Here is a 22,249-nt window from a genome sequence, read left to right on the forward strand (position 1 = left end):
CCTCTCCTTCTCCCTCTCCTTCTCCCTCTCCTTCTCCCTCTCCTTCTCCCTCTCCTTCTCCCTCTCCTTCTCCCTCTCCTTCTCCCTCGTCTGCATATCCCGTACCACACCCCAAGCCGTGTCCAGCCCGCGCCTCGTGTTCTCAAAGTACGTGTGGGAAAAGGCACTGCTAGCCTGGCCCGTCAGCGTGCGTGCCTGAATCCCATGGCTAATCGTGCTTCCCTATCGTATCATCAGCGCCATCACTACAGCCCTCAACCCCCCCGTGAAATACTCACCCGCAACAAATGAAACACCTTCGCGACCTCCCACCCCTCGCCCCTCGGATCCCACCCCGCGATCCTCGCATACTCCCCCACCAGCTCGTCGAAACCCGGCATCCCACTCTCCGCCTGCCTTGCAGCATCGTAGCACGCCCCGCCTTGATCGTCCCTCGCTGCCTCCGTTCCACGCGCACGATTCCAATACGGACCCGTCACATACACGGCATCCAGCAGTGGATGGCCGAGCGTGCTAAGCTCCCAGTCCAGCACAGCAATAACCCTGGGCTCGGTAGGATGCAGCACGACGTTATCGAACTTGTAGTCGCCGTGGACGATGCAGCAGCGGTCCGGGGGCGCATTGGCGCGGATGAAAGCCACGATGTCGTCGAAGTGGGGGTGTGCGCGGCCGAGGGGACGGTTAGTGCGCGGGTCTTTGACTCGGGCTTGCTGCGCTTCGATGCGCGAGAAGGTCGTGCAGTGGCGGGGGTAGAAGGCGGATTGCTTGCCGAACTTGGAGAGGCCGAGGGCGTTGGGGTCCAGTGAGTGGAGCCATGCTAGCGTGCTGATGAGGGAGAACCAGGCTGGGCGGCGTTGGGAGGGGGGGAGTGTCGAGAGGTTGGGGTCGGTGATTATGCGGCCTGGGATGTATTGCATTACCTGGGGCGTTTGTTAGGGGGGGTTTGTTGTGTTGTATGTGTGGGATTGTGTTGGGGTGATGGGAGAATCATGTGATTTCTCACTCTCGATCAATCGAACACATCTTACATACGTAAAACACCGTCCCCACTACCCCTTCATCTATACACAAACAATACACCCGAGGTACTGGAAACCCATCTACACTCCCCAACGCCTTCAACACCGTGTACTCGCGCTCCACTTGATGTGCAACGGGCGAGATGATGCGCCCCGCCGGTTTCTTCCGCAGGATGTATCGCGTGTGGTTTGCGTCGTCAATGAAGAACGTTGGGTTGCTTTGGCCGTAACCGATCTTTGTCGAAGTGATGGGGAGGGTGAGGGAAGGGAGGTGGGCGATGAGGTAGGCGCCGAGTTTTGTGTCGTCAAGTGCATGGGCGTGAGATGGTGACGTGGTGGGTTGAGATGGCATGATGGCTTTAGGGTGTTTGTCTTGCTTACTTATTGATATTCTCGATATGTGCAAGACACTGTTCTGGTACTACATTTTGACAATGCGGTGTTGTTGTTCTTGTTCGAGTAAGCTGTGTCGAGCGTCGTTTGTTGTTTAGCCTCGGTGATGATGCTTGAGGCGTCCCGTTCCGTTCATGGGGGCTCGCTAGCTTATTGCGGGGTAGTGAAAGGAAGGTGCGTAGGTACGTACATACCTTCGTAAGCGTCTATATGTCTATTCTTATCGTCCATAGTTGAAAGACACTATATCCACCTTGCCTACCTATGAAATCCCGTCATAAGACCGCCGTACCTTGCTTGACTGTGTCATATCTCCTTCCTCCCGACAAGCTGCCCGTACCACGAATGTCACTACGAAACTTGTACGGGGGTTGGGGGTTCAAGCACTCAAACACCCAAACGCATGGTTTTTCAATACGAAGAGACGAATGGAAAGCGCAATCGAGGTTGAGATTACAAAGCGAAACAAGGGATAGGTTGTGGAAAGTGGCACGCAGCAGAGAGAATGGGTGTAAAAGAATGTTTGTTATTTTTGCGGCACGACACTACGCAAGTCTTTCAATGCAAAATGAGTGAGTCAGTTAGTAAGCGAGCGAGTAGCTGGGTGCTTCAAGAGAAGCGACTGTGATGAACAGCGACAAAAAGTGTGGTATAGCTAGAAGAAGTCTAATGGTCCGCGATATCCTCATCGCGCCCAGGGTACATGATATCGCCGACGATAACGGCGCGAATATGATTAAACAAAACGAAAACCCACATAACGAGAATAGCAATGGTGAGGCCGTTCCCCACAAACAGAATCGTGTCGTCTTTGAGCGTGTTGCCAATCGATATGGTGGCGATGACGAAGCCTGTGTTGGGGAATACCATGGCCCACCAGCCCAGATGGAAGTAGACAGCCCACGAGTTGATGACCTGGGGTTATGTTAGTAACTGCATGGAGTGTCGAAGTGGGTATGGTACTTACGGCAACAAAGGCGATCATGAAGAACCACATGGCCAGCACCCATAGGAACAGTGCGACGACAAGCGCCATCGTTCGGATCACTTTACTGTCTAGTAAACCGTCGCCCTGCAGATCGAAATCATCGGGGAGAGCTTTGGCCATGCCGATGAAAGCCAGAATTGTGAAAGAAGGTGGGCCGACGCCAATGAACATGGCACCTCGGTGCTCTCGATCTGGATAACCAACTTGCATAAGCCTGCCAATGTAATGCGCGTACATCAGAATAGCGACAGTAAAACCCAGCCCCTGACATCCCATCCCCGCGGCGATGATGGGCATTCTCGATGAAACTGGTTGGCTGGCCGCAATGACTGAAGCAATGGTACCCGAAAGCATAACTGGGAAGATGGGAAGAAGCCAAGAGGGCATGAAGCTGGTGAGCTTGTACGTGTGCGCGCAGAAACAGAACGAGTATTGGAAGGCCGCAAGACAGAAGGCGAAGAAGGTGTAGAGCCAGAAGGCTATGGCCATGGTGGTGATAGCCCACGCCCGGTTTGGATGATTGTCTTCGTATGATTCGATGATATACTTCTGGGTTCCCGTAATGATTGTGGCAATCGAGAGGAAGAAAGGCCCGAGAAACAGAGCCTCGCGTTCGTGCGTGATTGATGCTTTGAAGGTGCCGGGGAACTTGGTGAAGCGAAGGACCATGGTGGTAGTGACACTAGCAAAGAAGACCAGGTTCATAATGTAGAAGATAGCACCAATTGTGATGAGACCAGGGAAGGGATGTGGCTGAACCGCAATCAGAGTGCTGATGCCGCCTGTAGCCATAGTCAATGTGTACCATGCCCATGTGAAGTGGCGAAGTCGTTCGCCGTACGTCATATATGGCTGGTTCGGATCCTTCTTGTGTGGAATCTTTGTGTTGTGATCCCAACCCTTGTGGTCATGGCCGTCGTCGTGCCCATGCTTCTCGATGTCTACGGACGCAGGTAGCGACCGGGGTAACAAAGACTGCTGGGCAAACGTGCGAACGGGCAGAGCTGGGTCATTGAATGGACTTTCCGCCTGTTGGTCTTTGATATCAATTGGATAGCCATTGCTATCAACTGGCCCAGTAAAGTATCCGTCTCCAGATGGGTGCGGGCCATTAGGCGTATGTACCCACGTATTGGTGCGGGTAGTGTCGTTAGATTGGAGTGAAGACTGTGACTGTTGGGGATTGAGTTGAGGTGGCGATTGGCTTCGTTGTGGATCTGATAGGCGAGAGTAATTGTTTGACTGAGGAGGGTAAACGTTCTCCTGTGGACCGGATATGCGAGGACCACCTTGAAAACCGTATTGGGCTTGTTGAGATGGGCTGCCTGATGGAATACCGTATTGCTGTTGTTGCCGGCTCGGCTGGAGAGGGTACTGGGGTTGTTGCTGACCAGGTTGGACAGCATATCGGGCTTGGTTTTCATTGTCGAAATTAGGATTGAATGTGTCTTTGGTGTCGTAAGACAGTCCTTCAGGCTGGAATCGGCTGTCCATCTCTGCTGAAATCTAAGAGGTGCCTGCACCAAGAAAAACTAACAAACGGAAACGGTTGAGAATAAGTCAAAGATAGAAAACATGCAGGACGCAGGCAATGTATAAACACGATAAACAAGGATTAAATCAGCACCGGGCCGCTAGAAAACGAAATGTGCAATGGGCAGGATGGAGGCGGAGTAATAACCACTGTAGATCTTGATCTCAGCTTGGGAGGTTAGACTGTACCCACGCCTGTGCGTTTCGAACCTTGTCCCATCATGTAGACTAACAAACTCGGGCGGTTATTGAAGCGACTCTGAGCAGCAATGTAGGGGTGGAGTCAAATCTGAGCAAGCTTGGCGGTCTTGAAGTGTTGCGTACCCTCCCCTGGTCCCACAAGAAGCACCGAATAAGACCTCTGAAAGTGTCTACGCACGTGCATTTGCATAGCCTTCTGAAGTCCATTCCGCCTCATAGCATTCCGGAAACAAGATTGTAACCTTGGCAGTATCCGCTCCGCCTAGACGTTGACGTGTGTCCATCTCCTTATGCTTAACATAGATTTGTTGAGCTCGCTAGATCTGCGCAACCAACGTCATGTCTTGTTGTGTCAAGGAGCAATTTCGCTGTGAAAGGCATCACCCGCAGGTGGCATGCCGGCTATCATTGCATAATCCTGGTGTAGGTGTGGTTCACCGAGAACAACTTGGCAAATCTCCTGGACCAAGGCTTTGTTCCTATTGGGGAGCTCGAGGACCCGTGCACATATGGAGATGTCCGCGAGAGAAGCTTCGGGCATGAAAGCGAAGAAGGTCATCGTCGCCGAACAGGGCCCGTTTTACTATCCTAGAGCCTCAGACGGTTGGGTTTGGGGTTGCTGGCGTGGACAACCATGGACTGGTGCAGACAGTTATCTTCTCAAGGAAAATCATGGCCAAGACGGACGCCAGAGACGGGTGATTGACAGCAGAAAGTGAGGGCAAGGGTTTGTGCTGCGGAAAGAGTCTGAAACTGGCGACGAAACGTCAAAAGCGGATCCAGGAGTATCGGACTTGATGCCAAGCATCCCGCGCGACAAACTCCTTGAGCGAAGGTCCACTGATATGGGGACCACGGAGCCACAGCCGCAAGCCAGAGAAGCTTATTTTGTGCACGGAGCCCAACAAAAAGTGACCCCTTTACGCGCTAGCTCCTTGGAAAACGGGTTGGGAGAGCCTCAAAGTCACCGAAATTGTGTCAAGAATGCCGCAGACGCCCACTCGAACGTTTGGCGTTGCTTTAGCCAAGCCTGGCCTTGGGCAAAAAGCATATTTCTACCTCACCGGGCAACTTCTTCGCGATATGTGTCGCAAATGCCCATCGTCGGGGGTTTTTCCTAGGCGAAAGTTGCCGACTGAACCAGGGTGGATATCTTGCGGCTTCTGTGCGCAGCACACAACTGCAAAAATTACGCGTCGCAGTCGCTGTGCTTAGCTTCTTATCCGATGATCATCTCATCCAACACGTACCTCAGCGAGGATATCGACTCTAACCTGCAGCCCGTTGACGTCAGGCGCCTCTTGACCTGCCAATTGAGCACTGAATCCGCCATATGTGTATGTCGGCGAAGCCCACAGTGTCCACAGCTCCAAATGAAAAGAATGGAGATAAGACTCAGCGGGTGGCGGAGCACTTGATGGAGATCTGCCGCCAGCAGGAAGCACGTTATGCTGCCAAGCCCGAAAGCGTGAGTCAACGCAAGCCTGCGATCAACATCGATCAATTCCTGATGCGCCGAAGACCAGTAAAGATACCATCTGCACAGTATCCAACTCAAGGTGTGACACAATTTCCGTTAATTTTATCTCCGGGATAGGGACATCACCGAGGAGGCCTGGCTGGTCGCGGGTAGTGGCAGGAACATGGTCTTGGGTAGAGATAACAGGCCATCGATGAACACAAGCATGTCGATTGGCGACGTCTTGATATCTAGTCGCTGACGAAGTTCTAGAACAGTGTTTTCCTTGCGATGCTCATCAGCCCCTTTCTCCCCTAGAACATGCACAACACCACCTTTTGATTTATTCGTCAGCTCGAGCGCAATACTCTCTGCCAAAAGGCAATTCCATTTGGGCAGATACCATCTGTTTTTTGCAATTTCTTATCCCTCTTGACAAGCTCGCAGCTATCACTATCTGTATCCGCTTCCTGATGACGGACCTCTCACAGAAACGGCAGGTACTCCCAGATATGGCGACCACAGTTTTCGAACCTCCATTCGGTCCGCTACGCGCCCTAGAGTGTTTGCCAAGCAATTATGCGGGTCTGTTCACCCTTTTCACGTCAGAGATGAAATTCCGTTTGCCTCTGTTAAAGATGACACGAAGAAGGTTGGTCTGAAGATGTCCTGTAGTCCCCTTCGAAATGATGGGACCCCTTGTTTTACGGCTTCATTATGGTGGGAAAAAAACAAGTCTAGCATCCACAACTTCACATGAAAGAAATCCACAACCACCGAATCCAGCCACCCTACGTGTCAAATAGGCAGGACGTCGGCCAACGGGCATGCGACGTCTCTATACGCACTTTTCACCGACCCCAATCGTGACGTTCTTTTCTGCCCTCTGGCTAATTGGAGACCGCGAAATAGAGTGTTCATGCATCGCATCGATACTAATCCTTCGGGCTTCTGTCTCAGTGAAGGTACCGTACAGGTCGACTGAATCCATTTGACCCATGTCGGGAACCGGGTAAATGAGGTTGAGGGTGTAGAACACAAGAGCGCTAATGAAGAAGCCTGCAACAAGTGTGAATATTCATTAACAAGTGCTGCCGTAGGATTCCGCAATACGAACCGATCAAAAACGCCATGTAATATAGCTGAATCACTACTTTCGGAGGGTTTAGGTCGCCCCGAACAGTCATGATGAGTCCCCCAATCGTGGGAGCCCATCCGCTTATCCAAGCTGGTATTGCCCGCCAGTTGAAACCCTTCCAGAAGTAGTAGCACGAGTCTTCCGTATGGTACAAATGGCTCAGCCGAATTCTTCGTTTTCGTAGAACGTAGTAGTCGCATGCCATAATACCTATGATCGGTGCCAGGAACACCGAGAATGACGATAAGACTGCGATGAAAGTAGTGGCGCGATTGATCAACTGCCATGGCTGAACAATCCAGGCTGCGAGGAACGTGATGATGGCGCCCCGACGGATGTCGATGTAACGGGGGAAGAGCCCTGCTAGATCGATACCACCAGCAATAGCATTACCACATATGTTCTCAAACATCGCTGTCAGAGCAAATCCTGCAGACAAAAAGAACACTCCAGCGCGGGCCTTCGAAGAACCCTTCCCGCTGTCCATCATTACCATCAATAGATCCGGTGGATTCCAGTATACCTCGCCGTAGATTTTCTGCGCAGCAGACGCAGTTACCAGACCAGCAAACGACACGAGAATTCCAGTTATCAAACAGCTGGTAACGGTACCATACACATAGTGTCTGCGTGATTGCGCATACCTTGAAAAGTCTGAGCCGTTTGTGATACCAGCCGCCAACCCGCCTATCGATTGATTGATTCCTGCCATCATCAGCCATGATGAGCCAAACGGTGATCCAGCAGGTATGTTTTGTCCAGCGTGCCAGAGCGGCCCAACGCCTTTCGCGACCGCCAGTGCCCAAATCATCCACGCTAGCATCCCAACTCCACACCAGGTGCACACGATTTGGAAAGGGACCTTGAACTTTTCTGGACGCAGCCAAAGGAACGGAGTTGATAAGAACCAGAAAACAACAAAGCCGACGAACTCGGGTGTCGTCGTGGGCATGCTCGTGCCGAATGTGTTAGGTATCTGTGCAAACGAAGGCCAAATGGCGGTCATGCAGACTGCACAGAGCCGCCCGCCGTTCCAACCTGTATCAGTTCAGCCCCTCTGTAGTTGTCTTGAATGCATGAAGGACCTTACACTGCACAGCATTCCAAACGAAGTTGAGCATGATTCTCTGTAACAACGGGATAAAGCTTCCTCTCATGCCCCAACTATACCTGTTCTGTACGGTAAAGCCGATGTGCCATTTCAATCCAGTCCAAGCGATGAGGGTTGCGAATCCTGCGACGAGCAGTCGACCCACAACGATTACAAGCATTGATTGTGGTACAGATAGACCCATAGCTTCCGTGTGTTAGCAAAAGACAGTTTCGAGGGGTTCCATGCGTACTTAGATACGTGCTGGGGGTCTGCCAGTTCCCAACATTCAGGCTTGCTATGGCCCAAAAGCCGAAGAAGTTGAACCAGCCCCATGTTCTCCGACGTGGAGGTAGAGGAATCAGGTCGCGATTACTCCAAGCACCTGTCTGCTCATGCAGAGTCTCATCACCTTTCAACCGGAGCTTTTGGCCCAACGATGCCCAACTCCCACCTAAGTTCAAACTATGTTTCGACATCTGTGTCTGATTGGAAAGATAGAAAAATATGGTTGTTTCTCACACACGCTGATTGAGTGGTTCGTGCTTTGTATTGCACCACGGAACTGTCCCGGGTTGATTCTTGTTGAAGAAGAAGGAATGACGGGCTAGTTGTTTTTCCGGATGATTTTAGTGACGATCTATCATTTCAGTTACCCACTTCCGGTTCTCGAGGGGGAAGTCAGGATCCGTGGGGACATGATAGCCGTTTTGTGGTGAGGGGTAAAGAACTCGGTATACTCGGATTCGAACAACATATTATCACTGATAAGCCTGCAGCTATCGACCCATCTTATGCAATATGTACTGCACGCACTTCGCATGGTATGGTTATACCATGTTCGTAGTGAACAAGCCGAGGGAGTGTATTCATGCAGGGGTTCACAGACTGCAGTCACGCAAACTGAACTAATGCAAGCCCCCACTACACCTCGTGCCCCACATACACGAAATCTTATCTGATGATCTGATCAAATTTGTGTACCGCCCTCTTCCCCTAACATCCAAAGTGCGATTGATTGTTGCTACTCGCTTGTCAGTTTGTGGTGCGGAGATAACTTATTATGGAAGTCTCAAAGAACCTGCGCATTGGTGTCGATGTCGGCGGGTAAGACTGTACCACGAGTATTAAGGTCAAAACACTGACTTTGAAAAACAGCACAAACACCGATGGAGTTATCATCGATCCTTCCAAATCCGGTGAACCCGGTAGGGGAATTGTTGCTTGGTGAGGGTGCTTCTTTTGACTATACAAGACACGTGATCGGTGCAACTACTGCCTGCCCTCTCACAGTGCAGTGTCATCGAGTCACAAGCATATCCGCTACAATCTGATCCAGTGTCATCTTGAGCATCAACTTGGAAGCTGACACTTTGCAAAGGCACAAAGCCCCAACAACGGCCGATCCAAGCCATGGCATTTCCAACGCTATCACCACCATGTTCGGCTCAGCGTCAGTCGATCCGGACTCTGTAGCCAGCTTGACGATAGGAACGACAGCGTTTATAAATGCTGTTGTAACTCGCGATGTTTCACGCCTTTCCTCTGTTGCAGTGCTTCGTCTCTCCGGACCGTTTAGCAAGCATGCACCACCTTGCGTAGACTGGCCTACCTCCTTGCGCAAGATTATCTTAGGTCACTATGCATTGGTTCAAGGTGGGTTGCAAGTGGACGGTGACTTGATTTCTGATATCAAGGAACAGGAGATTGTAGACCAATGTAAGACTATCAAGGAAAAGGGTATTAAGAGCATCGTTGTGAACGGTGTCTTCAGCCCTATTGACACATCTGAGAAGCAGGAAGAGCGGGCAGCAGAGATCATCAAGCGCGAACTGGGCGATCGAGTCGATATCGTCCTAAGCAAAACCGTCGCTAATCTTGGGTTCCTTGAACGTGAGAATGCAGCTATCTTGAACGCTTCCATCTTGGCATTTGCGCGACGAACAATTGCCTCTTTCCAAGCTCCTATCAAGAAGCTCGGACTGAATTGCCCCGTCTTCATCACACAAAACGATGGCACACTTCTGAGCGGCGAGGCGGCGAGTCGCCTACCGATCCGTACATTTTCCTCAGGCCCAACAAACAGTATGCGTGGAGCTGCTTTCCTTGTAGGACAGCAAGAAAAGGCCGAGGCTATGATGGTAGTCGATGTCGGTGGAACGACGACAGACGTAGGTTTGCTGCTTGCGAACGGATTTCCAAGACAACAAGCAGCATACTCGGAGCTTTCGGGTGTAAGAATGAACTTCTCGTATCCAGATGTAAAGAGCATAGGACTGGGTGGTGGAAGTCTGGTCAGGAGGGTGAATGGGAAGTTACAGGTTGGGCCAGAGTCTGTTGGGTACAAACTGCCAGAGAAGGCGTTAGTCTTCAACGGAGATGTACCGACAGCTACGGACTACGTTGTGGCTGGCTCGTCAGTTGTCAGCATAGGTGAGCCGGAGAGGGTAAGAGGGAAGCTTAACGAGAAAGACGTGGCAGATTTCAAGGCAGAGGTCAAAAAAATACTTGAACGCATCATAGACACGATGAAGACCTCGCCCGAAGACCTTCCTGTCTTGCTTGTTGGAGGCGGCGCAGTTGTAGCACCTGATACACTCAAAGGTGCGAGCAGAGTGATCAAGCCAGAGTGGTCTGGTGTGGCAAACGCAATTGGTGCCGCGATGGCTCGAGTCAGTGCTGTAGTCGACACTATCAAATCTACCGAGGAGAAGACCACCAAGGAACTACTTGCCGAGATATCAGAAGAAGCCAAACAGAGAACAATTGAAGCAGGAGCTTCTCCAGAGTCAGTTGAAATTGTCGAGATAGAAGACTTGCCACTGCCATATGTTGCGAATAAGACCCGCTTTATTGTAAGAGCAGCTGGCGATTTCGATTACTCTCGGTCGAACGACTTTACACAGTCAAATGTCACCAAAGAAGAGGATTCTGCGACTGCATTGAATGATGCGCTTGACACCGTTGCTCCAGAGACCACGGAAGACACATCAGCTGAAGATGATGCTATACTAGATATCGATATTACAGCATACAAACCTAAAGTGATCAACCGAGAATGGTGGATCTCGGAGACTGACCTTGGTTGGATATCGATCGGCTGCTACATCATGGGAACAGGAGGCGGTGGCTCGCCATACGCAACTATGCTACGAGTACGAGGGATACTCCGTTCTGGTGGAACTGCGCGAGTGGTCAGCCCGGATGATCTGAAAGATGACGATCTAGTGGGATCGGGTGGCGGTGCGGGAAGCCCTACGGTAGGCATCGAGAAGCTATCTGCTGACGAGTAAGCAATTCCTTTCTTTCGCCTGTGCATATGCTAACTACTATGGAAGAATGATGGACGCACAAACGCATCTCTACAAGCTCTTCGAAGGCGGTCGCGCCACGCATATCATCCCTCTTGAGATAGGGGGTTCAAATGGGTTGCAAGGCCTCGTCTTGGGCGCATCAACCAACATGAACGTACCCTGCGTAGATGCAGACTGGATGGGTCGCGCATATCCCACTAAGTGGCAAACTACACCAGTCGTCTTTGGAGAGCGCGAGATCGTCTTTGCACCCGTCTGCATAGCTGACGGTAACGGGAATGTGCTGTACATGCCCACGGCATCAAGCGATTTGAAGGTTGAGCAAGTTCTCAGAGCAGCCTTGAGTCAGATGGGAAGTGCTGTTGGCACCGCCGATGCGCCTGTCACAGGTGCTGAGACAAGACGCTGGGCAGTCGAACACACAATCTCTTTATCGTGGCGTATTGGTAGAGAAGTCGCACGAGCGAGAAAAGAAAACAGAATTGACACTGTGGGCGAGTCCATCATCAACGCGGTGGGCGGCAAGGAAACAGGCCGTGTTCTGTTCAAAGGCAAGATTGTGGGCGTCGAGCGCAAGCTCTATATGGGCCACGTGTATGGCGAAGTCATTGTTGAGGGCATAGGTGCTGAGTTCTCAGGGAAGATCAAGATTCCCTTCAAGAATGAGAACATTGCGGTGATACGGATACCGGACGGCGAGGAGAGCAAAACTGGGGAAGAAAAAAATGAGGACGTGTTAGCTATTGTACCAGATCTGGTTTCGGTTATCGATGCACAGAATGGAGAGGCGATCGGTACTCCTGAATATCGATATGGTTTGCTGGTATCGGTCATTGGTATCACCGCTAGCGAGCGGTGGACAAGTCCAAGGGGCATCGAGATAGGAGGACCAAAGTCCTTCGGATTGAACCATCTGGAATACAGACCGCTGGGTAAGTTTGTAAAGCCAGTTAGTGTCATCGATGAGTATGATGGTGTGGTATGAAGAATACAGGCGATTAGCAGTCGAAAATAGATATCTGAGAACCAGGCAATGAAGACTTTGGAGTGCAAAATCCAGTCTACGCGACCTCAGAGTCTGAAGCGTGTTTGCTCCCAGAGTACAGTGGCGAGATGATCTTGACCGCTGCCTCATAGCTCGTAAAAAGAATTCCGCCGCTGAACACAGTGCGTCCTAGACGCATAGTTGTGCCCTTCCAGAACCCTTTGACACCGTAATCGAGAAGAACGCTCTTTATAGCTTCAATGGTACTCGTTCCTTTCGCACTTTGGGATCTTGTTTTGATAACCTGGAATGATGTTGGTATACGTCTCAAAGGAGTTTCACACTTGAAAGTTTCATACATCAAAAGGCTGGGTGGCAAGCGTCGTGATAACACCTGCCACAGACCCATTGGCAAAGTTAATGGCGGTATTCTGTTCGATGTTTCTTGTCTTTTCGAAGTCTTTGAGGATATTGTAGGTACCCATTCGGAAAGCTGTGGCTGATGCTTGTTTAAGAGTGGTTCCTGCGTACCCTCGGTACAGGCCAAGGATTCCATGCTCTTGCCAGATAACCCTGGTCGCGTGCAGTCCTGAACGGAATCTCTTCTCGTTTCGTGCGTCGTCGATGAGGGCTGTCTTAATTCGCTCGGTTGGAGTGACTGCCGTAGTAGATGCTATAACACCAGCGGTCATGCCAGCCAGCAGGTTGCGTAAAGGCGATAGAGTACCAGTTTCAGGGTCTGCGAAAGACTCTTTGATTTGGTCGAAAAAGAGAAAGCGCACGCCGTCTTTAGCTATTGAGCCCTATCCGTAGGTTAGCGTGTTTTTTTGGTTGCATTTAGAATAGAGGACGAAACGAATGGCATGGGAATTGCACACGAAGAGATGAAAAGAGGACACCTACCACAACAAGAGCACCACATCCCTTGTACATAGCCCTGATACCTTCATTCTGGTATACCTGCGTCACGACAAGGAAAGGATTCCGTGGAGTTGGCACGCCTTTCTCAGCTCTCAATTGGACTCGAGTCTTAGCGAATTCCAAGGGATACTGTTCGAGATATCAGGTACACAATAACTTCCCGTTGTTGTTTTCTAGTTTTGATCGTAGGTCATACCGACAGGAACCCTTCAATGCCCCCTGCGATCCCACCCGCGACGAGGGAGACTACGGCGGGTGTATTTTTATCCTACAACCAATTAGCGCGCTACAATGGTGACAGAATTGTACGTACATTGGTTCCGGACACCATATTTATTAATAATATATAGATACGGTCTAAAAGAATATAGCAATAGTACAAAATGTTGTTCCTGGTATGTACATCACGAAATCACGAATCGCATAAGCGTGTGCAGCCGATATCTAGCCGAATCAATGGCAAATCAATTTCGGATCAGCACGTGATGACGCGTTTTGTGAGCCTTGCCTCACATTTCCACGAACACGTCTATGTACTGCTATCTCAGGAGCGCAGCAGTTTAGATTTTACCTTAGCGATATTTGGATTTTCTTCATAGAGATACGTTTGTGACATGACTCTGGAAGATGACGTCACGTAGGCTCTCGGTCGACTGTAAAAGCCAGATGGTAAGCTTCATTCTTTGTGGCTCCTACAAGCTGCATAACTACACAATTAAAATTTGTTTGAGTACACGTAAGATGTATACTACTCAAAATCTAGGCACAAGAGTTCTTCACTAAACTTAGTTGTAGTTGTCAAGCTATTGCATGACTTCGCTACACCCTGGTTCCTGGTATTTCGATTGACCGAGAGGTAGGGTCTCGCGTTTCCTGTTCATCGCCTCGTTACCATGCTCTTTGCCATTGCTCAATGAACGCTCCATAAGCATGAAGAAGTGTCCCATATCATGCTCTTAAGCATCCACATCAACCCCCGCCAGACTCCCAAACCGATTATCTCTGGCCGCAGCATAAGCAGCCATCTTCTCATCGCCACTCTCAGAATCGTCCTCATATCCCTGCCCAACCTTCTGCAACTTCCCCATCTTCTTCAACACATCCTCCACATTCCAAGCAATTCTCTCCGCACCGATCCTCGCACCCACCAAATTGGAAGCTCCGGGTCCAAGCCTCAAGCCAGCTAGCCGCCCAGTCACGAAGAGTGGAATTTCGTCCTTCCACATCAAGTCGTCGTTCAAGCAGGGTAGGCCGCCTACGTACGGGATCGGATGCTGTTTCTGGATGGCTTGGAGGAAGGGAATGGTACGTATGTCGGATTGGATGCCCGTTGCGAAGACGATATGATCAATCGACGGGAAGGCGACATTGGGTGAGGATACGACGGACACCCATGTCTTCGAAAGCGAATCCCAACGCAAAGATTGGAGGGTTGTATGGGTATGGAGGGAGATCCTGCTGCTTGCTACGTGAGCATCGAGGATCTTGCGGTAGCGCGGTGTCATGCTCCCTCCGTTGCGAGCTTTTGCGATCATCTCCCATCGCTCTGTGGTTGATTAGTAAGGAACAGTACAAAGCAGTAGCATGCAAGCTTACCTTCATCTGTGTCTGCGCTCCAGAATGCCGCTTGGTTGAAGTTTCTGAACTTCCCCACCCAGTCCAGATCGACGTCGAAATATTTGACTTTCAATGGACCGCGCATCAGCAGCCAAACTCTGCTCACACCACGCTTGAGGGCCAAGTCTGCAAGCTGAATGCTGGTCAGGCCGCCACCTACAATGAGCATGTTTGTCGAACGGCGTTCCTTGATCTTTGCTGCTACATGAGGTGGTGGAAACTGTTTTATTTGCATTGCGTGGACATAGCCTTCGTGCGGACATTGCGTTGACAGACCAAGGATGGCAGGTATGGAAGGCGCGTTCCCGGGACCAACAGCGAGTATGACAACATTTGCAAAGCGAACCCCTTGTGTAGTCGTCACGCGAAAGATCTTCCTGTCATCTTCTGAGATATCATCCGAGACGACGCTGTCGTGCTCTGCATCTGCAAATGCACTAACCTTGTCGTACTCAATATCGACAACGCGTTCCTGCCTGAGTATGTCATTTTCCAATCGATACCGTTTGATAACTTCTTGGCAATGCGCGGTGAACAAGTCGGTACTGGGTACAAAGTAGTCTTTTCGGTCTCTCTCATCGACGTCAGGTGTCCGGCCCAGGAATCTCCCCTTTCCTTGCATATTCAATTTCTTCTTCTTGCGATGTTTGCTGATCTCCTTGCCTGCACATCCCGGAAGAGCTTGAAGTTCCTTCTCTCTGTTTTTCTCATACGCATATCCAAGCAGCGCATCTCGGTCCGCAGGATCAATCTGGAAGAACATTGGACTGCGCAAGTAGTCTATGCCAAAGGTTTTGAACAGACGGTTCCACTTCGTCATCCAATCCGCGCCATCAGCATCAACGATAATCATGTCTATCATTTCGTCCGTGTGAGGTGTATCGTGGTCGCAACCGCAGTCAGAGTTGCCAGGAGTCGAGGGAGGCGTAGGCAAAGAATTCGTATTCTTTCGATAGTTCTTGATGTTCATTTTCCGCCCATGCTTCCGAATCCAGTGATACCGCTGGTGTTCGTCATCCGTAAACGTGGCAGAGGGCGTGCCCTCACGAAGGCGAGCTGCAACTGCGAGTCCAGCAGGACCGGCACCGATGATGAGGACGTCGTGAATGTGCATGTCAGGCGAGTAACGGCGTATTACTTTGAGGTTTTCTGCTAAAATCAACGGGTAGAGCAATTGACCTCTGTAAAATGGCATCGGAGGTGGTATATGCACCCTGATGGTCTGCACCTCGAGTAGCCATCATGGTACTCGTGTACGATGTTAGAGGTATACCGTGATGTCCTGGAGACCTATTTTCTGAACGAATCAAGTAAAGCCTTGCCGTTGCCGTTGCAAATGTCGAATACCCCGTTGCCATTGATCAGTTCTTAGAAGAGGCATGCACACTTGGCTAAGGACACTAGTCCAACTAAATCTGCGGTAGTAAGTTTGGAATAATGAACGTTCCCTACGTGCTCGTGAGACGTTCATCGTATTGACTGTAAGTTTGTGAGCTTGCCCAAAATGATATCAGTAGCAGCAGTAGCCCCCGTAATGGAATGATGACTTCGAAGGAGACAAATCTCGACAGTGCGTCATGATGCGGACCGAAGGTTTCCTAGTCATTAGCCGCAATCAAACAAAGACCATCTGCGAATCAATGAAGTCTAATATTGGGTATAATAGGCGCTCTCGGGAATTTCTGCGTGCCAAAAACTGGCTAGATAAAATCAAAACATCAGACCGCGTGGGAGAATGCAAAATCCTTGCTGCTGACATGACTACTCCGCCATGTGTTAGATGTCCCTGGACTGCCTATACTCGACATGTCTGCCGACTTCACGTCCTCCATCGCAATTGCGCTGGTGATGAAGTGTGCATTGTTTCCTGCGTTTTGAGTGTCGAATGAATGGTGTATCCTTTCCTGACTCTCTGGCCGTCTGCCGGCAATGTGTAAAGCCTTGGGCTTGAACATGATCTTACGGGTTGCCCAACTAAATCTCGCTGTCGTCTGTGTTTGTGATTGTGTTCCGTATGTGGCGCTTGAGTTGTGGCTCCAGTTCTTCAACTTAAAGATGCGTTGGATGAGTGGATACGTCAAGGGGAGGTTGGCGCAAAGCAGCGCGGTAAATGATTCTCGTAGATACCATACTGTCCATTCCGTTCCAAATGGATGGGTAAACGAGTAGTATTTGTTGAGGATGGCCGCCACAATCTGAACAGGGTTAGCAGTAAGCGAGCAACCGGTAGAATGACTTACTGTGAACGCGCCGATGAGGAAGATTACGAAGAGAACGATCTTGTTCTTCATTGGTAGACGAACCTTGAACAGGAGCGGCAATGGTATGCTGATGATGATCAAGTCGGAACTGATATTCAAAACCGCGTTGGTGATCAGATGGTTTGTCGCTGCAGAACACTGAACTGATAGAATGTCAGTCTTGTCTTGTAACAATCAGACAACCGGACTCACCAGAATACGTGGGAACCGCCCAATATTGGTTAAAAGGTCTGCACCAGACACCGAAGTAGAGAATCTCCATGACGACCTGCGTTCGTTAGATAAAGAACCAACTTAATGTAGTGGGCACGTACAAAGCCAAGGAAGACATATACAGCTGTGGCTTGTACGAAGATATGCTGAGGTAGAACAAGACTGCAACAAGGTCAGCCTCGAATTGGAGAGTGGAACTGATCATCTTACGTCATACGGTTGTACATGATGAGGAGACAGGCTTTGATGAGCCAAATTGTCGCAATTTGCATTTGCTCCACAACGAGAACCAACTTGGAGCCATATACGCGCGTCATAATGTCATTTTCAGACAACGTCGAGACATCCTCATCCGCGGGAATGAGATTGCTGCTGGTTTTGACAACTTCTTGCATGAGAAGAAGGAGGACGGTAGCAGTGACCTTGTCTATTAGTTAGCATGCGTTGAGTTCGCACAGTTCGGCTATCGTACCATGGCCATAACGATCAGGTAGTCATCCAGCTGTAGATGTTTCCATGCTCCGAGATGCATTCGCCTCGAGATGAGGCGAATTATGACCACAACCCAGCAGACTGCGTAGAAGATACCAGCCTCTGGCTCAAGGATCGACATGGCTGACATTGCGGTGTTGAGTACCACTACTGTAACAACCAACGAGCAAAAGAAAGACAAGACAAGACAAGCAATGGACGGATGTGACGAAATCCCAATCGTTCCGCCCTACGCTATTAAGGCGACTCGGCGCTGTGGAGAGGCAAGCCGCATATAGGGAATAGAGAGAGATTGGTACAGGAGGCTCCGAGGGGGAGGAACGCGAGCCGCATTACGCGATCAGCAACCTGTCACCTGTGATCGCGAGACGAATCAACCAATCTGCTTGACATCTCCTCTGAGCTAATGCGTGTAGTGATCTGACTCGAAGAGTGCGGGAAAAAGGTGCCAAGAATTCCCAGCGAGCGTAGCTACTGAGCGCTAGCGGAGAAGGATCGTCCTACGACCAAACCCAATGATATTGCAGACGCCTCTTTCACTTGTGAAGGATGTAGATTGCTCGCCACCCGGGATAGCTTCCAGAACGATTACAGAATGAGTTGACTTGTCAAGCATGAATCGAACGAATAGGAACGTTCCCATAAAATGAAAATTCAAAATGTGGCTTTTATTCCCAGGGGTCACCGGTAGGTATGGCGTCTATTGATTGCAAGGTTCAGTAGCCGCGGACCTGTCTTTGGTCCTCCAGCTCGCTCTGACAGCCATGACACCATGACACCATAGGAGCTTGGTGGACTCGGAATCCGAGGCGATCACAGGCTAGCTGTGGAGGTGGAATCCGCTCCGCGCCCTAAAAGTCGTCATGTCCTATCAATGGATCGCAGCTTTTTTCCGAAATTGCTTACGCAAGAGCACGGAAATATGCTGAAAGCCTGACTGCGGCGCAGCATGAACCCGGAGTCATCCGAACAACGTGTGGCAAGGTGTGACTTCAAACGGTTCCTGACATACACGAACACACTCTGGGTGCCGCGGTAGTCTCCAACGATGGTACGTCACCAAAACCAGTGTCTTCTTCGAATATCCTGTCATCAGGTCCATTTTGCGTGCTGTGGTAGTAGAGGTAAGTTTGTATATCTATGACGAAAACATACCCGTTTACCATCACTTTCAGAACCTTATTCTATTCTTTACATCTTTAACTTCAACGACTCGTTGGTGATAACAATTGCTTTTTCCAATCTCGCAGGGATGAGCGATATCAAATACCTACCACCCTTGTCCTATATACCGAACGATCCGAAACAATGCAGAACATCAACAGATCCAGATCGTGATCGACACCTTGGAGCTGAAAAGGGTGTTGTGCAACGCAGATCATCACATCGTACCTGTTCACAAACCCCATGCGCGACAATGGTGCAAGAACCCGTGCAAGCCCGACGCAGCGTTGGGGAAAGCATGACAATGGTGCAGTCCGCGGACGAACGGCAAAAGAAGCACGAGCAGTCAGAGACGCCACAGATAAACTCGCGTCGTCTCTCGAACGTTGACCTGCGCTATGGTAACAGGCACGGGCAAGTAGCGTACTGTGGGGTTTTTGGCAATTGGAGCTGAAACCCCAGCCCAACTACACACTAATTGCTAGCAGCAGCGTGTACCTACATGAGCCAAGTCATAAGCACAAGAACACGTTCCCAGCAACATCGTGTATGCCTGGAAATGCATAACGACACTAGCCCACTCTGACCGATCAGACTTCCTCACCCTCCTCTCGAGTGCGCTCAGAACCGGCAGCAATTGTGGCCGACATACAATCGCAAAAACGCCCCCCGATACACAACGATAACCTACCAGTGACACGTTCGCCCCGTTATCGTACGACTCACGTTCACATGCGACCAACAAGACCTCGAGCAAAACATACGCAACCAGGTTCCTCGGCTGCAACTGCAGCAGTCCCCAAAGCGTTAGCACCACACTGCGATAAATCGCTCCGGATATCTCACCGTGAAACGCGTCCAATCGACGGGTAGATATGGAAGCGGGAAGGAGCGAGTGGGGCACCACGAGTCGTGCAGAGGGATTGGTAGACACAATCTCTTGCTTGATTCGAGATATTGCTGTACCTGTCTACACTAGCTAAAGCTAGATAGAGCTCGAGCAACGCTCTTACGTTATGGTGTTGTCCCCAGCCGTTTCCCCCAACTTGCCCCATCCCATTCACACACTATGAATGAAACAGCTACGCACTAACATGGACCCTGTTAGAGAGAGAGAAAGAGCTGGCTTCAAAAATGCTTCCAGGGTCGTAGGTGGCGGTTGTAGTCGAAACAACCACCACCACCGTACCAATCTTATTGTCCTCCGGTGTACGATATCCTCTCGGATGTCGGCAACCTGCTGATGTTGTGGCAGAGGGCAAGTCCACGGGCGGCCTAAGACAGGTCGCCGATGTTTAGCTCCACCATATAGTTCCACTTATGCGTTCCACTAGAGGTGATGGTCGGAATTGGCAGTTGTTTGCTTACCCCCGGGTTTTCCGAATAAACGAGGGTCCTTCGCTTTGCCAAGATGTCTGTTGCGATGCCATCGTCTGAAGGGGGAGCATGGGAGGGTGGAGTGCAGCATACACCCAACAAAACAGGGTCACCGACGCCTCAAAAAGCCAGGTAGCGATGCGGTGTGCAATAAGAGCATAAGCAATCTATACCGCATCCCTGTATGACCTCAAACATGGGAAAATAGCAATAGATCCCGCCTACAAGTCTATCTATAGGGAGTGTACCCGGTTCCCTTCCGCGATCCACATCCCTCCCTAAAATCTCTCCAGTAGCCCAACATCCCATCCCTGAAATTCCCTCGCCCCCACAGGCAACACATCCCTACTCTCCCCCAACACGCGCTCCACCTCCCCAAACAAGCTCCCGGGAAACTCCACATCCTCTACGCTCGCGCTTTCTACTTCTCCTGGCCTGATCGGCCGCCATGTCTGCCGCTTGTAAAAGACCTTCATCGCGCGCGTGGGATCGCTGCGATGCGGCGATGCTACTGACGACGAGAAAAGCAGGTCTGGTGTGAAGACCCAGAGGAGAAGGGAGGGTGTCGAGGGGTCAGGTTTGGCACTGGGGCTTGAGGAGAGTTTGTTCGGGGGAGGGTGGATGTGGAATTTGCGGACGCCTGAGTTCTCGATGAGGAAGAGAAGCCGTGCTGATATCCATTTCTGGGTGGTGTATGTAGTTGGGGGAGCTGATGGCGAGGGAGAGAGGCTGATACTCCACTTCCAGATTCGGTGGCCGGAGGAAGATTCATCTCGGGCACCGAGGGTGTGCTTGCAGTGCTTGCAGACTATGGAGTCTTCCTGCTGTTTGGAGGCTATCTAGATCAGAGTCAGCACGGGTTCTACAATTGTGTGTAGTGTGCTATGAGACGAGTATGTAGATGTAGCCTTGGCTTATCCTGCCAGTCCCAAGGGTCTGAGGGCATAAAGACAGTGAAACGCCAGGCTGCTCACTCAACAGTGCCGGTGATCCATCGACACGAGGAAGAGAATGCATCCAGCAACGAGAGCAGTCGCATAGTTAGTGCGACGAGACCGTCAATCTGGGGCGATTGTATCGGCGATAATGCCATGGGGAGAGGCTATATCGCCTTCTTTGCACCCCGGGATGCTCTTCAAGGAGCGAGAACGCGACAGACACGCAAGCAAGGGAAGCATATGTCTTACCTCGACACCCTCACAATCCCCCTCTTCCAACAACAAGCTGGTCAAATCCACAAACCCCATACCCTCTTTGGCCTTCAGTCGGTTCCCCGCCGCATACCCTTTCTTCCCCACCACCTCGTCGTTCTCGTGATCATGTAAGTGCCCCTCGTCTGGCTTGTGACAATGCCAAAAGTCCATCATCTCCGCCCAGTTCTCATTCGGCAAATCCCTCCACGACCCAACTTTTCCTCGCGGTACAACCACTTCCCCACAGCTCTTACACATAATCTCCACACCCTGCATCTGGCTCAGCGACGCGCCATCCCAGGGCACGATATTCGCTTTGCGCTCCTCAGACTGCAAGGTCCCAAGGAGGTCGCTGCCTTCGCGCTCCTCCAGTTGTAGCCGTAGAGTGAGTTCTTTGCTGGGCGGCTGCGCGGGGAGATGGAGCGCTGCATCACCTCCACCGCCGTCCTGAACCTTGATTGGGAGACGAATAGTCGCGGATTCGGACTCATGCGAGATCGTGATAGATGCGCCATCGGCAGACAGCTGAGCTTTAGTCTCATGCGTATGGTGAGTGCGCAACGAGGCGAAGAGCGTGACAGTCCGTATGTGGAGTAGCAGTTCAGCGTACAGTGCGATCGACGACTCATTGAGGGCTACAGGCCCGGCTGATTGTGTGTCATTCTGGAGCAGGTTCGGTGCTGCGATTGCGACGGGCGTGTCGGGGGGCTTGGGATTCATTAGGATTTTGACCGTGTCAGAAGGCAGACCGAGGGCGTTGTATGCTGACTCGGGCAGCATCGACATACTGGGTGGGCGAGTGCCATGATTGTTGAGGGCGTGGGCTTGGAGAGGGCGCGAACGTCAAGGTCGACGCGACGCTGCAGCGTGCCGAAGTTTTGCCCATTGCAA

The 22,249-nt window shown here is 50.9% G+C and overlaps 9 protein-coding genes across 9 annotated transcripts in view; 2 read left to right on the forward strand and 7 right to left on the reverse strand.

Annotated features, from left to right (window-relative positions):
- The window catches only part of P153DRAFT_333051 (APH-domain-containing protein), a 1,903-nt gene extending 410 nt beyond the window's left edge, over positions 1-1,493 (reverse strand). The window contains exons 1-3 of the mRNA XM_033665547.1: positions 1,033-1,493; positions 279-920; positions 2-222 (exon numbers count right to left, since the gene is read on the reverse strand). Of these exons, the coding sequence (XP_033527012.1) occupies positions 2-222; positions 279-920; positions 1,033-1,371 (1,202 nt within the window). The 5' untranslated portion in view covers positions 1,372-1,493. The remainder of the gene's footprint in view (position 1; positions 223-278; positions 921-1,032) is intronic.
- A 585-nt stretch (positions 1,494-2,078) lies between these two features.
- Positions 2,079-3,894, reverse strand: P153DRAFT_382249 (uncharacterized protein; the record flags this gene model as incomplete). The annotated part of the gene is made up of 2 exons (XM_033670119.1): positions 2,079-2,327; positions 2,380-3,894. The coding sequence occupies 2 exons, from the start codon at positions 3,892-3,894 to the stop codon at positions 2,079-2,081; spliced, it is 1,764 nt and encodes a 587-aa protein (XP_033527013.1).
- A 1,525-nt stretch (positions 3,895-5,419) lies between these two features.
- On the forward strand, positions 5,420-6,447 carry P153DRAFT_168734 (uncharacterized protein). Its single transcript, XM_033662294.1, has 3 exons — positions 5,420-5,602; positions 5,656-5,693; positions 5,867-6,447. The coding sequence occupies exons 1-3, from the start codon at positions 5,583-5,585 to the stop codon at positions 6,253-6,255; spliced, it is 447 nt and encodes a 148-aa protein (XP_033527014.1). The 5' UTR covers positions 5,420-5,582; the 3' UTR covers positions 6,256-6,447.
- P153DRAFT_382250 (uncharacterized protein) lies at positions 6,432-8,300 on the reverse strand (the record flags this gene model as incomplete). Its single annotated transcript, XM_033670120.1, has 4 exons — positions 6,432-6,652; positions 6,711-7,769; positions 7,822-8,028; positions 8,075-8,300. The coding sequence occupies 4 exons, from the start codon at positions 8,298-8,300 to the stop codon at positions 6,432-6,434; spliced, it is 1,713 nt and encodes a 570-aa protein (XP_033527015.1).
- A 533-nt stretch (positions 8,301-8,833) lies between these two features.
- On the forward strand, positions 8,834-12,439 carry P153DRAFT_393599 (DUF917-domain-containing protein). Its single transcript, XM_033671248.1, has 4 exons — positions 8,834-8,928; positions 8,980-9,048; positions 9,203-11,110; positions 11,160-12,439. Exons 1-4 carry the CDS (start codon positions 8,885-8,887, stop codon positions 12,118-12,120), a joined length of 2,982 nt encoding a protein of 993 aa, XP_033527016.1. The 5' UTR covers positions 8,834-8,884; the 3' UTR covers positions 12,121-12,439.
- Positions 12,197-13,372, reverse strand: P153DRAFT_373350 (tricarboxylate transport protein-like protein; the record flags this gene model as incomplete). The annotated part of the gene is made up of 5 exons (XM_033669455.1): positions 12,197-12,424; positions 12,480-12,923; positions 13,024-13,170; positions 13,238-13,309; positions 13,355-13,372. The coding sequence occupies 5 exons, from the start codon at positions 13,370-13,372 to the stop codon at positions 12,197-12,199; spliced, it is 909 nt and encodes a 302-aa protein (XP_033527017.1).
- A 625-nt stretch (positions 13,373-13,997) lies between these two features.
- On the reverse strand, positions 13,998-15,772 carry P153DRAFT_382253 (FAD/NAD(P)-binding domain-containing protein; the record flags this gene model as incomplete). Its single annotated transcript, XM_033670121.1, has 2 exons — positions 13,998-14,587; positions 14,638-15,772. 2 exons carry the CDS (start codon positions 15,770-15,772, stop codon positions 13,998-14,000), a joined length of 1,725 nt encoding a protein of 574 aa, XP_033527018.1.
- A 342-nt stretch (positions 15,773-16,114) lies between these two features.
- P153DRAFT_168780 (uncharacterized protein) lies at positions 16,115-17,929 on the reverse strand. The gene is made up of 6 exons (XM_033662295.1): positions 17,605-17,929; positions 17,343-17,554; positions 17,234-17,294; positions 17,112-17,187; positions 16,899-17,062; positions 16,115-16,853 (listed from the first exon to the last, which is right to left on the reverse strand). Exons 1-6 carry the CDS (start codon positions 17,752-17,754, stop codon positions 16,377-16,379), a joined length of 1,140 nt encoding a protein of 379 aa, XP_033527019.1. The 5' UTR covers positions 17,755-17,929; the 3' UTR covers positions 16,115-16,376.
- A 2,514-nt stretch (positions 17,930-20,443) lies between these two features.
- On the reverse strand, positions 20,444-22,147 carry P153DRAFT_283337 (uncharacterized protein; the record flags this gene model as incomplete). Its single annotated transcript, XM_033663255.1, has 2 exons — positions 20,444-21,004; positions 21,353-22,147. Coding segments are annotated over 2 exons (1,356 nt in total), but the record flags the coding sequence as incomplete, so codon positions are not given.
- Positions 22,148-22,249: the final 102 nt, after the last annotated feature.

Source organism: Dothidotthia symphoricarpi (assembly GCF_010015815.1).
Source record: "Dothidotthia symphoricarpi CBS 119687 unplaced genomic scaffold P153scaffold_4, whole genome shotgun sequence".
Lineage (NCBI taxonomy): Eukaryota > Fungi > Ascomycota > Dothideomycetes > Pleosporales > Dothidotthiaceae > Dothidotthia > Dothidotthia symphoricarpi.